A 12,635-nucleotide genomic window follows, 5' to 3' on the forward strand; every position below is an offset into this window, starting at 1 on the left:
CCAACTCCGGGTCAGGATCAAGATCGTCGGGGCATCTGGAACGGCGTGGTCAGTTGCCCTTAACCTGCGATAGCCACACCGCTCTCCTACGCGATTCCGTGGACTTTCCACCAGCCCCGTCACTGCGAACGGAGATATCGGTCAAAGAGCGAGGCACCACTAGGACGAATGACGTCGCGAAGATTCGTTTTTTATTGACTGGAATCGGCCTCGAGGTCGCCGTCTTGAGCAAGATGTTTCAAGCTTCCGCAAGGCATCTCTGCTGCTGTCCGATTGAGTCTCCCTGGTCGAGTGGAGGTCATGAATACAAAAACGTGTGCTTAGCAATGCTTGGCCCTGGTAGTTGTTGGCTGTAATACATGCTGTGTGGGGGCGCAGACTCGTCACAGGTCAAGGTCTGCCATGTCTCAGACATGCTGGCTATGGGGACTTTGTGTCTCGGGAAGGCCTCTGGGAGATAAGACAGAGAGCCAAGACGATGATAGGGAATGACAAGACAAGTAGAATTAGATCAAAACGCCGGTATACATTGCGTCGATAGAGGGCTGTTCCATTATCGATACATGCTGGACGAATTGATCTTCCGTCGGTGCAACATTGCAATATAGTCAAGGATCATTACGATGAGCTTAGTTCTATTGCATATAGCCAATGCCTACTACCAAATAATCTCCTGCTTGACAATACTTCGATGTACCCCTCACCCCCACCCCCCAAAAAAAGAAGAAAAGAACCCCCCCAAAAAAGCAGCTCATGACGAAGTCAGACAAGACAGCATTTGAACCTACAAACAAGAACGGGCATCAAGCTTAGAGCCTTCATAAATCAATCACTTGTAGAAAACATGGAGGCTAAAATAAGCGTGAACACAAACAAACATAATTTTCTCTATCGAGCGAGCTAATCTCACTACTGCTAGTAGTAAACCTATAGATACAGTTGAATATCATAAAAGCATTGCAAGTCATTTCGTGTCGTGTCATTCCTTCGTGTCGTGAAGCCATTAGCCAATAGCCCAAATGCAAAAACCAAACCAACTCTTCCATACTCCTAAGTTGGCATGACCATATTCCAACTTTATTCCAACCGGAGGGAATATCACCTTGTCATGGGCTGCCGCCCTCATAATGGTATCGATTTCAATCCGCCTGACGGGACCTGTCTTCCATCCCTTCGTTTCAGTCATGCTGGTATATGCTGAAGATTATCATAAAGAAGCAGGACAGCCGGTGAGGTCTCTCCAAAGACCCTCCCTAACCTCCGCTTCCGAATATTACAAGTTTTATAATGCTTTGAACTCCCAAACCGATGCATAGCCCGTCGTAGTGTTGCAGATGAGGCCCTGGATGAACAGATCGGAAGATTCAAGCCCGGACTCACGGGCCTTGGACAATATCCCTAAGTGCCCATCGCCAAGCATCACCATCGCGTTCGGTTGTGTTGACCCATCTCTCACACTTCTTGCGCCATCGCTCTTCCTCATCTCGTTGACGGCGTATGAACTCCGGACCAACGTCAAATTCCTCACCGACGAGCCACTCGCTGCTGCCGACGTCGCTAACGCGACCATGGCCTCTCTCGCCTTTCTCTGGTTCTCTCTCCTCCAAGTCAGGTATGTCTTTGAATGGGTCATCATCTTCAAGACCACTGAAGTTTTCTAAGGGGTCTTCCCCAGTGCCAGACATCTCAAGCCAGCGCATGTGAGTCGGGTCAAAAACCATGTTGCCTTCGCGTTTAACGCCTGTGGAAGCACCCATGTTCGTGATCAAGTATGGCCGCGGTGTTGTGTTCTCCTTCTCACGGATCAAGTGTGGCAGCACTGATGCTGCCAGAGGTGTGGAGACCTGTACATCAAAAGCGTGAAGAGCGGTCTCGTTGCCCTCCCACCTACAAGTCTCGGGATTGTATGTCATGCCGTTGACAACTACAAAATGTGTTAGCTTGCTGCCTAGCTAGATATGGAGGTGTTCTCAAACCTTTTGATTCTTTGGCAGAGCTCATGTTCGTGATTAAATGTGGTTTGAGCTGTGGTGGCTTCCGCTTCTTCGACCTCACGGAGCCATGGGGGTTCAGTGGTGTCCTTGCCGATAGCTGAGCGACACGTTGCGATGGCAGAGGGGCCACTGGCGTGATTGGAGGAGGAGGAGGAGGAGGAGCACGCTGTGCCAGACTGACCTCCCTAGCTTTGCGACTAGCAGCAGTGTCTCTGGCGAAATGGGGTTGGTAATCAGTTCTGGCAGGGGTAAAAGGCGAGGCCGGCGAAGGAGTGCCGCGACCAGGCAAGGCATGCTGATGGAACTTATTTCTAAGTGTATTACGGTCCCGGCTTGCTACAGGCAACTTCGTGAACTTGAACTCGGTCTGAGCTGATGTGGGCAAGTCGTCAAAGGCATCCAGCTCCGTGCCATCGCCGAATTGCTTGACACGGCGTGGTTTATTCAGCGTTTGCCAGGGCTCAGCTGCCACCTTCTCCATGCTAGGGACGTGGCGGTGCTTGCGCGGACTTGGCGACCTCATCGTAGAGCGAGAAAAGGCACGAGACAGAGGGCGAGTTTCCGGCCCAAAGTCCGAATCATGACGCCGGAGCATACGCGAGTTCTTGGCAACAACGTGATGCGACTGAGAAGATGAAGAGCCGGCAGGCAAGAAGGGCTTTCTTGCTTGTGCAGCACTTCCTTGATATGCCGGTGCCGGCTGACTACGATCAACAGGAGTCTTGGGCCTGAAGGTGCCCTGAAGTGACGCCCTGTGCGGTTCGGTCTGTGAAGGCGGTCGTTCATAACGAGAACTCACAGGGCGTGCCGGAGATTCGGCAGGCTTCATGACAGGAAGGGACCTCTTGAGTCGCAACAGGGAAGCATTTGTTGTTGCCGGCTCGGTTCTGAGCGCTCCAAGAGAAGTCTTTTGGCCAAGCTCTCGTCTTCTAGGAGTAGTGATGGGTTGGAATGTAGCCGAAGAAGGGGTGATGGGACCCCCAATGCTCGAGGTTGAATCTCTAGAAGAGTGCCCCATTCGAGACTGTGATCTCCTAGATGGTCGGTACGGAATCGGACCACCACTTTCTGACACAGGCTCTAGAGAAGACTGGGTGTGTGATCGTTCATGATGACTACTGCCCGCCGGCCTGGGTAGACGTGAGGGCTGAGAAGCAACTGGCTTATTCGTGAAAGTCAAGGAAAGCGCAGCCTTCGGACGAGCTGGACTGTTTTGCCGCGTCTCCTTTACCTTGACATTGCGGTGCAGGCTCAATTTGCCGGAGCTGAAGATGTCACCGTCATCAACATCGAGACCGTCGAGCAGATCTTCCTTCTCCCTTTCCGTGATGGGAGTCTGAGGGATGTTCTGCTTGGCGGACCGAGGCCGTTTGTCTGCGGAAGGAGGCCGCGAAGGAGAACGACTCTGCTTTCGCAGCTTGAGTCGCTCACCGAGGTCGAGGGGGCCGACAGGCAGTATGAGACCATCGAAAGCATCGTCCTCGCTCTCAGCGGTCATGGAACTCGCAATGCTGGGGCTCATGGCAGATGCACTTGAACTGCGATTGGAAAAGCCGTCCCTCCGAGTACCCCCAAACCTTGTTCCCAAGCTGCCTTCGCCCCAATCGAAATCGACATCAGTATTGATGTTGGGCGTCCTTGGAATCTCCCTACGGCTAGTAAGCTTGAGCTTGCCGCTAGAAGGCAGCTCCAGATCCATCTCAAAGTCATCGTCCTCTTCCTTCTTGCTAGGAGTGGGCGGGGTGATGAGTGAGATGGGTTTGTACGCAACTTTCGGAGCTTTGATAGTCTCGGAACCATCTCCGAAAATATCGTCGTCGTCATCGTTGTCCCGGAATCTATCCAAAGTGAAGGCTGCCGATACCCGAGGCGTATAGTCCTTTTTGGGAGAGCGATGAATAATGGGAGGGCTCATCAAGGATTTCATGGGACTTGTTGTCACCGAGCCGCTAACCTGGCGTAGAGTCTCTGGGAATTGGGAGGCATCCTGAGGTTTGATGCGGAGGGCCTGGCCGTTCTTTGGCAGTACAATATCGTCGCCCCAATCCTCCGAGATAACCTTCTTCATCTTTCTTCCGCCTAATCTCTTGATGGTACCTCCTATTAGAGCGGATGGAGGGACGTTTTGCGGGATGGGAATGCCGGCGTGTTGGGCGGCGGAAATGGCGTCCAGGGTTGATTTCTCGTCCTCTCCCGCAAGAAGGACCTGCCTGTCCTCATCTCCGAACAGAGACTCCCGTTCTGAACGGAATGAGACGTTGCTATCGCGGCGGTGTGGCTGGTTTGTTGTGGCGGCAGTCGAGGCACTTGGAAATGTGAGGTCATCGTCAATCATGAAGTCGTCATCGTCCCAATTCTCGACCTCGTCCTCGACGGGCTGCCTGGGTTTGAGTTGTAGAGCCATGGTTCAGGTAGGAAACCATGCGGATGGATAGTACTGGTAGGGTTGTAGAGCGGGTGGGATTTGAACGAGAGAATTCGGGGTCAGACTGCCGCGTGGTGGTGTTGTTGTTTGAATGTGTTGTATATTGATGCGGTTGTTGCAGGCGATGGAGCTGCGGAGCTCTCTTGAATCCAAGCTCTTATGGGCGTGACAGCCTCGTATTCCCTTTGGAATGGCTCCCAGCACTCGACACTTTCTTCTTCTTCTACTTCTTCTTCTTCTTCTTCTTTTTCTTCTCAATGTTGGATCACCATTTTCACGTCAATTTGGTTTTGTGTCAAGGTCGGGGCGCATCGTCTCCGCGACAACACGGTGGCGCTGTTGTATGTAGCGAGTGAAGCTGAGCCGAGCTGCAAATGACGGCGGTATTTCCTTGAGATCCCCTCAGTCCGTCGCAATAGGACAGCGGGGGCGGAAGGGGTGAGTTGTTCGATTCGCGATGAGCTGTTTCTGTTCTCCGCACTGGAAGCAAGTTGTGTGAGTGCGATGGAGATGTAGTTCGTCTGGGTCTAGCGATGATGGGGTGCTCTGCCACTACTGCTACTGCTACTGCTACTGCTGGCGCTGCGCATAAACAGGTCTGGGTGTGAGTGCACGTCGCAATTGAGGCCTCTGAACGTTACGCCCGTCTTTGTCGAACTTGTCCTTTGCAAAGTGTGCTCTGGGAAAAGAAATCTAGGTTTGCTAGTACAGTGTATGGGGGAGCAACAAGGTCGAGAAACGGGTTTCAATCCAAGACAGAATGTGATGTTCAGGACGAGTGGCCGGGTCGTGGGTCAGCGGTCAGTGCAGTGCCAGTACATACAGTAGGTGTGGGCGTGGGCGTGGGTGGGGATGTGGATGTGGATGTGGATGTTGATGTGGGTTGCAGGAGTGTGCTATTCGTGGACGTGGGCCGTCACGTTTTGGAAGGTTGGGGAGGGGAGGAGGGGGCTTGGACACTCGTAAAGGCGCAAAAAAAAAAACCACAGAGGAAAAAAAGCTTCTGGCGGGCTCTTTTTTGCTCCGGATGGCTGGTAAGAAAGGAGCACAGGCCATTTTGCATCAGTGAACCCCGTCAGTGCCCACCGGTATTTCACTATTTCAGGGGACCACAGCTCGGGCCAGCACAGCAATTTCAGCCCGCTTCAGCACTCCACTGAAGCAGGATCTGGCCACTGCACGTACATGGCAGGTACTCTTGGTTCGCACACACAGTGGTAATAATAGCACTACGGGCTTTTTATCACGTGGCAAAGGAAACAAACTGAGCCAATGAAACACTCTTCCGTTCTCACCATGGTCGCCAAACTGACGCGCTGCAACGCGTTCCAGGTTGATACAAAATACGACGAAAGAAAAACCCCCTCTCTCCAAACACCAAGTTCAGTCCATGGATTGCCAGACCTGCCCGCCTCGGAACCCGCCCCCTTTGGAACACGGAATAAATTAAAAGTACAAATTTTCTCAGGTCTCCCTTCATCTTGATTGAGTGATCGACTGCTCATTTGAGCTATTAGGTCCTATTTCCATGCTAACAGGAGCCCTTCTGAGGCTAGTGCTTCGCCCGGGACCCCGTATCTCATACTATGTACGGATCCGTAGAGCCTGAAGAGCCCTGGGAGCCACTTTGCACCGCAGAAACTTACAGTAGCTTCAATGTTTGCTTTGGCCAATCTGGTTGGTGCCTGCAGCTGCCTAATAGGCGACCTAATGGGCAACTAGGTAACCTCACAGCGAACGAGTGTCTGGACGGCCCGAGGCACTCGCAATTGGTGGCATCCCATTGTAGGGAATCACCCAGATGGTATTTAAATCGTCGTTTCATGCTGGTCATGTCGTACCCATCACCTAATCAATTTCTTGGTCCACGTCTCTTTGTCAAGCCGCAGAATCACGCTCGGGACTTGCCCAGGAGCGTCTGCGTAACCCTCCTGCGACCTCTTAATCTTCGTTCCAGACTCTGCCCGTCATCGTCATAGCAGCTTCTACTGTATACCATCTCCACCCACACCACCACAGCTCTTGGAGAGGCTGAAACCTAGTTCTTGCACTTTCCGTCTGTTGACGGCGCAACAGATCATCTATTTACTTGCGTAGTCTCATTCACCCGACAACAAGAGGGCCAGATCGCTTCCACTTACTCGTGTAGTCACCGTGCCGCGAAATCAGCTTACATCACCGTCATGGCTGGCCACCCGGTCTTCCGGTTCCCCATTGTGGATGACGCAACAGGGGCAGAAAAGGGATCCTTCCTCCTCCAAGTCATTCCAACACAAGGCTCCAAAAACCCTCTCGATCTACGCCTTGTTGGAACCCAGAGCACATCGGCCTACCAGGCAAAGTGTAAGTAAGATTGTTATTTCCACTGATCGACGGCCCACAGTGGCCTGTTCCTGAATCCCCAGCACGTGTTTGTCCATGCGCTTTGCCAGTGCAGCATCCTAGCGTCCGCTGTGGGTATCTGAAGCAGGACCCTGAAAATCCGCTGACCTGTGCCCTGGTTTTGTATATGAACAGTACGTCATAGGAGAGTCCAGGAATGGAAGAACAAACAATCAAATGACAAGTCTGCCCGATGCACCGATGAGGAGTGGGAGCAGATCCTGATTGCGACCTTTATCGAGCCCACCAACCCCCATAGGAGGGATATTGAGGTCATCGTTGAGATCCAGGCGAGCGCCATATTAATAATACGAAGGAACACTCTATGTGTCAAGGTATTGTTTCCCCCCATGACGCACATCACCCTTGAAGCTCATTAATGTGGTACAGCACCGACTCGGTCATATCGAACTCGAAGAGTTTGAAATTACAGAAAATAAAGATGGCAGTGATAACGGACCCCAGCTCTTCGACTGGTGCGTTGCAGCCATCAGCGACCGCGCCAAGGTTGTCGATGACCTAGCAGCTGCAAGGGCAAGGACAGTTGAACTAGAGAAGTCCACAAAAGAGCTGAGAGCTCATCTAGAGGACCTGCTCAAAGCCAAAGAGCATGACGAGCACCAGCTACTGCAGAAATTCCAGCAGCTACTGAACGAGAAGAAGCTCAAGATCCGGCAACAACAGCGGCTCCTAGTCTCCGCAGATGTTGACCCGCAGAAGCTAAAGAACGTAGGCGCCAGTCAAAACACTGTGAGCAAAGCCAAAACATCCAGGGGAGGTAAGCGGAAAGCTACACAGCAGGCGGTCGAAGACGAGAGTGACGATGGTTTCGAGAAAATGGACGTAGACCTGCCCGTGGACGTCAAGGCCGAATCAGAATCCGACCCGGAGATGGACCAACGCCAGACAACCGACGAGGAGCTAGAGGATACGACTGCCAGTGAGGCTGCAGAGACCGATGAAGGACCGCAGCCAGCGACTAAGGCCAAGGGCAAAGGGAAAGCCAATGCGAGGGGCAAAGCCAGAGCGAAAGGGAAAGCGCCCGCGGCAGGTAAGAAGATGCGGGCAGCAAATACCAAAACTGCCGCACCGCCTGTCGAAGCAGAAGATGAGACAGATGATGAGCCTCCGCCGCCGCGTACTTTGCCTTTCCAGAGCAGGAACAAGCCCAAGGAGAACATGCCGGAGCCATTCAATAGCGACGGCGGCGACGAGACGGAAACTGATGATGACGAGCTATGATGAATGCATTGGTTAGGTTTCTGAAGGTGTTGGCGACTATATCACGATATATCCAGCTTGAGTTAGCCCAACAATTAAATTGGAGTATGTCCACTCGACGCGTTGCTCTTCATGTTTGTCGTATTGACAACTGGTTTCTGTGAAGCTATCAAATTGGTAGACAAGCGCTAACGCAGTCAAGTCAAGAAGTAAACACCGAAGCCTCCACATGACTTTTCTGCAGTCACAAAGGGACATTTGGGTGTAAAACAAGCTGGAGCAATGAAGTCGGCGGAGAAGAACCACTGGTATATGTTTGTTATTTTCTGCTATTTGGGTTATCCTTTACTGCTTCTTTCGTCTTGACTCATCGACGATCGTCCTTTGCAAACCTGTCGTTCCAGAAACTCCTGTAGTGCTTCTGCCTGCCCAGCTCGGCAATCGTCTCGACCTCCCGGGGCGTGAGCTTGAAGCTCGGCAGCTTCTTCAGGTACCCCTGCAGGCGCTGCTCGCTGGCGCTGGTGGTGATGGTCACGATGCCCTGGTCCAGCGTCCAGCGCAGCGCAATGTCGCCTTCCGTGACGCCGTACTTCTTCGCGAGCTGCGCGTAGGTCTCGTCCAGGGGCCCCGGCTTCGCCCTGGTGACGGCCGTCAGGGGCCCGTACGCCGCGATGGCGATGTTGTTCTTGCGGTGGAAGTCGACCAGGTCGCCGTGCTGCAGGTACGGGTGGAACTCGATCTGGTTGATGGCGGGCGGGATCGCGGCCGTCTTGAGGATGGCCTCCAGGTGCTCCTGCAGGAAGTTGGAGACGCCGATGGACTTGGCCCTGCCGGACTCCTTGATGGCCTCCACCTGGCGCCAGATCTCCTGCAGCTCCTCCGGTGTGTCGGCCAGGAACGGCGCGTGCACGAGGTACAGGTCGACGTAGTCCACGCCGAGCTTGTCGAGCGAGGTCTGGAAGGCGAGCTGCACGTCCTGCTTCTTGGTCCCGTTCAGCTTCGTGACCACGTAGAGCTGGTCGCGCGGCACGCCGGCGGTCTTGATGGCGACGCCGAGTTCTTCCTCGTTGCCGTAGACTGAGAAAACGGTCAGCAAGCGAGTCCTCGGGCGAGAAGAGATGAGTACCACAAACCTTCAGCGCCGTCAAGGTGGTAATACCCGTTCTTGATGGCCATGACGGTCAACTTGACAATCTCCTGGTCCGGCTCCTCGGTCGGAGTTCCCTTGTAGCGGGCCGTGCCGAGGCCATATGCGAACTAAGAGGGCCTTTATGAGTCACCATGCTTCATCTTTCCTGGACGCTACGAGGTAACATACCATGGGGATATCGTTGCCATCGTTGAGCTTCAGGTGCGGGATATAGCCGGCCTGCTTCGGCGAGACACCGGAGGCGTCCGGCTTGAAGGCAGATGTGGCGGAGTTCATTTTAGCAGTCTGGACCGAGAACGAGGAGTTCTGTGGAGCGATCCGAGCCTTTAGGGGCATTTGCTTGATAGCGAGACGGTAGGTTGAGCTGATGGGAGGGCGCGTGCTAGTAGACCTCAAGAGGGCGGAAGTCTGTCTGAGATGCATCAATAAACTCAAAAGAATGAGTCGAGCAAGTCACGAGGAGAAGTTTGGAGCGAAGCGGAGAGCCGGTCCTTCTTATCGGTTTGTAGGAGCTCCTCATGCTCTGTTTCGTGTTGTCACATAGCTCGGGAGCGGCGGGTCGTCTACGCAGGCGCTTGATGGCATCATCTCGCCCACTTCTGCACTTATGCTCCAGCTGAATATACTCTACCCCACCATGAACTCAATTGCCGTTACATGGATGACAGAGCTCGACCAAATGTAACGTACTAGATCTGCAGCTGTACAAACAGCATAGAGGATATGCTGTGTATGATAATTCGATAAACACGATCCCATCGATTCGGACACTGATGTGTTACCACACCTTGTGCCCGCATTAACAGAGTTCAAAAGATTCGTACACAGATACACATATATACATGTAAGTGATGGCGGGGCAGATCCATGACGCTATCCACCAGTGGTAACGGCATCAGCTCGTAATGCGAATCGTTTTCCTACGACCTGAGCAAGGCCGCCTTCTGCGGTTTCACTACACTTTACTGCTCACTCGTTAAATCGAGATCAGGTCATACTCATTAATGAAGACCTCCCCGGTGAAAATGCTCCGCGTCTTTTATGAGATTTATAAGGTTCTGACTGCTGGAGTGGGCCATCTGATTGTCCTCGGCCGGCCGGGGGGGGGGGGGTGCCACGAAAAGCGCCGGGGACGGATGGCTGCTAGCGGAGCTGTCACACTTGCATACAAAAGTGATTCCAAATCGCCACAGCGCATACATACTTGCGAATGATGTGATGCCGACGTTGGCGGCACCCAATGGCTTTTTCTGGACCGATTTCCGAGACCTGTCAGTGTTAGTGGCCATAATCCTCGGTTAAATAGCACAAAATGCTATCCATATAAACCCCCGTCTGAGAAATAGAGCTTTTGCTCGAACGCCCAACCACACCATATGCTCTACCGCCAGACATTGCGGCAGGCTTCTTTGTCAGGCTTATTGATACAGAAACCCTTTCCACGGATGTCGTCCAATCTGACCAACGGCGCCTCTCATGGCAAAGCCATAAGCGAGATCCCTAAAACCTGGAACTTCACCTCCAAGCTTCCAGCCGACTCTATCTTCCCAACACCCGCCGATTCCCACAAGACGCCGCGGGACCAAATCGGACCCCGTCAGGTCCGCGATGCGATATACACATGGGTGCGCCCCGAAGGTGCGACGAGACCAGAGCTTCTCTCTGTGTCGCCCGCCGCTCTGAAGGACCTCGGCATCGACCCCTCCACCGCCCGCGGCGATCCCGACTTTCTGAACACCGTCGCCGGCAACAAGATCCAAGGCTGGGACGAGGAGAAATCCGAGGGCGGCTACCCCTGGGCCCAGCTCTACGGCGGTTTCCAGTTCGGATCATGGGCCGGCCAGCTGGGCGACGGTCGAGCGATCAGTCTCTTCGAGACGACCAACGACAACGGAACGCGATACGAACTACAGCTCAAGGGCGCGGGCATGACCCCGTACTCCAGATTCGCGGACGGGAAGGCTGTGCTGAGGAGTAGCATAAGAGAATTCGTCGTGTCGGAAGCACTGAATGCGCTGAACATCCCGAGCACCCGCGCGCTCAGTCTGACGCTCACCCCTGACGTGAAGGTGCGCAGGGAAACGTTAGAGCCTGGCGCCATCGTATGTCGGTTCGCACAGAGCTGGTTGAGGATAGGCAACTTCGATATCCTTCGCGCCCGAGGCGAAAGGAACACCATCAGGAAGCTGGCCACCTATGTTGCCGAGGATGTGTTCGGCGGTTGGGAGACACTGCCCGCAAGATTGGAGGATCCAGGCAAGGCTGCCGAATCCGCCGAGCCTTCACAAGGAGTAAAGAAGGACGAGATCCAGGGCCCGGAAGAGAGCGCCGAGAACAGGTTTACTCGCTTATACCGTGAGATCGTGCGTCGGAATGCTCTGGTCGTCGCAAAGTGGCAGGCATACGGCTTCATGAACGGCGTGTTGAACACAGACAACACATCCCTCTTCGGACTGTCGATAGATTTTGGGCCCTTCGCCTTCATGGACAACTTCGACCCCACGTACACGCCCAACCACGATGACTATCAACTGCGCTACAGCTATCGCAACCAGCCATCGATCATCTGGTGGAACCTTGTCCGCCTCGGCGAGTCGCTGGGCGAGCTCATTGGCGCTGGCGCCAAGGTAGACGACAAGAAATTCGTCGAAGAGGGCGTCGAGGAATCAGACGTCGATGACCTTACGAAGCGCGCGGAGAAGGTCATCATGCAGATCGGGGAGGAGTACAAGCACGTCTTCCTATCTGAGTACAAGCGCCTCATGACACTGCGCGTTGGTCTCAAGAACTTCAGAGAGAGCGATTTCGAGGAGCTATTTTCCTCCTTGCTCGACACCATGGAGGCACTGGAGCTGGACTTCAACCTATTCTTCAGGAGGCTCAGCGGTCTCAAGGTCCACCAGCTGGATACCCAGGAGAGCAGAGAAGTCAAGGCTGGCGTCTTCTTCTACAAGGACGGCGCAAGCGGCCCTGCACCCAACGAGGAGGAAGGCCGCAAGCGTGTCGGAGAGTGGCTTGGCAAGTGGAGGGAGCGCGTCCTCGAGGACTGGGGCGAGTCTGGGTCTGCAGACGAGGAGAGGAGACAAGCCATGAAGAAGGTCAACCCGAACTTCATCCCTCGGAGCTGGATCTTGGACGAAGTCATCAAGAGAGTCGAGAAGGACGGCGAGAGGGAAGTCCTGGACCGCATCATGTGGATGGCGTTGCACCCCTTCGAAGAGAGCTGGGCCGGCAAGACGCTTGACGGTGTTGAATACCAGGGTGATAAAGATGAGGAGACGAGGTGGATCAAGGAGGTGCCCAAAGCGAAGAGGGCTCTGCAATGCAGCTGCAGCTCGTAGGCGGCGTCTTTTACGTATAATCCCCGGGCGGTGGCCTCTATTTGTGTATATAATTTGTATTTATTAGCGTGAACAAGTCACCATTTCTCAAGCCCTCCTATATCTCCATCTGCTCACTACGT

At 53.8% G+C, this 12,635-nt stretch overlaps 5 protein-coding genes across 5 annotated transcripts; 4 read left to right on the forward strand and 1 right to left on the reverse strand.

Moving 5' to 3' along the window:
* Positions 1-899: 899 nt before the first annotated feature.
* On the forward strand, positions 900-1,762 carry BKA67DRAFT_90384 (uncharacterized protein). Its single transcript, XM_046109536.1, has 2 exons — positions 900-1,013; positions 1,300-1,762. Exon 2 carries the CDS (start codon positions 1,335-1,337, stop codon positions 1,659-1,661), a length of 327 nt encoding a protein of 108 aa, XP_045952471.1. The 5' UTR covers positions 900-1,013; positions 1,300-1,334; the 3' UTR covers positions 1,662-1,762.
* Positions 1,763-4,609: 2,847 nt separating this feature from the next.
* On the forward strand, positions 4,610-5,695 carry BKA67DRAFT_540951 (uncharacterized protein; the record flags this gene model as incomplete). The annotated part of the gene is made up of 4 exons (XM_046100842.1): positions 4,610-4,760; positions 4,936-5,023; positions 5,117-5,453; positions 5,612-5,695. 4 exons carry the CDS (start codon positions 4,610-4,612, stop codon positions 5,693-5,695), a joined length of 660 nt encoding a protein of 219 aa, XP_045952472.1.
* A 907-nt stretch (positions 5,696-6,602) lies between these two features.
* On the forward strand, positions 6,603-8,043 carry BKA67DRAFT_663833 (uncharacterized protein; the record flags this gene model as incomplete). Its single annotated transcript, XM_046108260.1, has 3 exons — positions 6,603-6,762; positions 6,937-7,136; positions 7,192-8,043. The coding sequence occupies 3 exons, from the start codon at positions 6,603-6,605 to the stop codon at positions 8,041-8,043; spliced, it is 1,212 nt and encodes a 403-aa protein (XP_045952473.1).
* A 346-nt stretch (positions 8,044-8,389) lies between these two features.
* On the reverse strand, positions 8,390-9,448 carry BKA67DRAFT_663834 (aldo/keto reductase; the record flags this gene model as incomplete). Its single annotated transcript, XM_046108261.1, has 3 exons — positions 8,390-9,099; positions 9,156-9,279; positions 9,341-9,448. 3 exons carry the CDS (start codon positions 9,446-9,448, stop codon positions 8,390-8,392), a joined length of 942 nt encoding a protein of 313 aa, XP_045952474.1.
* Positions 9,449-10,271: 823 nt separating this feature from the next.
* BKA67DRAFT_582841 (uncharacterized protein) lies at positions 10,272-12,588 on the forward strand. Its single transcript, XM_046104023.1, has one exon. The coding sequence runs from the start codon at positions 10,549-10,551 to the stop codon at positions 12,511-12,513; it is 1,965 nt and encodes a 654-aa protein (XP_045952475.1). The 5' UTR covers positions 10,272-10,548; the 3' UTR covers positions 12,514-12,588.
* The last annotated feature ends 47 nt before the right edge of the window (positions 12,589-12,635 follow it).

This window comes from Truncatella angustata, assembly GCF_020726525.1.
Source record: "Truncatella angustata strain MPI-SDFR-AT-0073 chromosome Unknown BKA67scaffold_10, whole genome shotgun sequence".
NCBI lineage: Eukaryota > Fungi > Ascomycota > Sordariomycetes > Amphisphaeriales > Sporocadaceae > Truncatella > Truncatella angustata.

Excerpts from the sequence above, each read along its gene's own strand:
- BKA67DRAFT_582841 (XM_046104023.1), top strand. The coding sequence starts at position 10,549 with ATGCTCTACCGCCAGACATTGCGGCAGGCTTCTTTGTCAGGCTTATTG.
- BKA67DRAFT_90384 (XM_046109536.1), top strand. The coding sequence starts at position 1,335 with ATGAGGCCCTGGATGAACAGATCGGAAGATTCAAGCCCGGACTCACGG.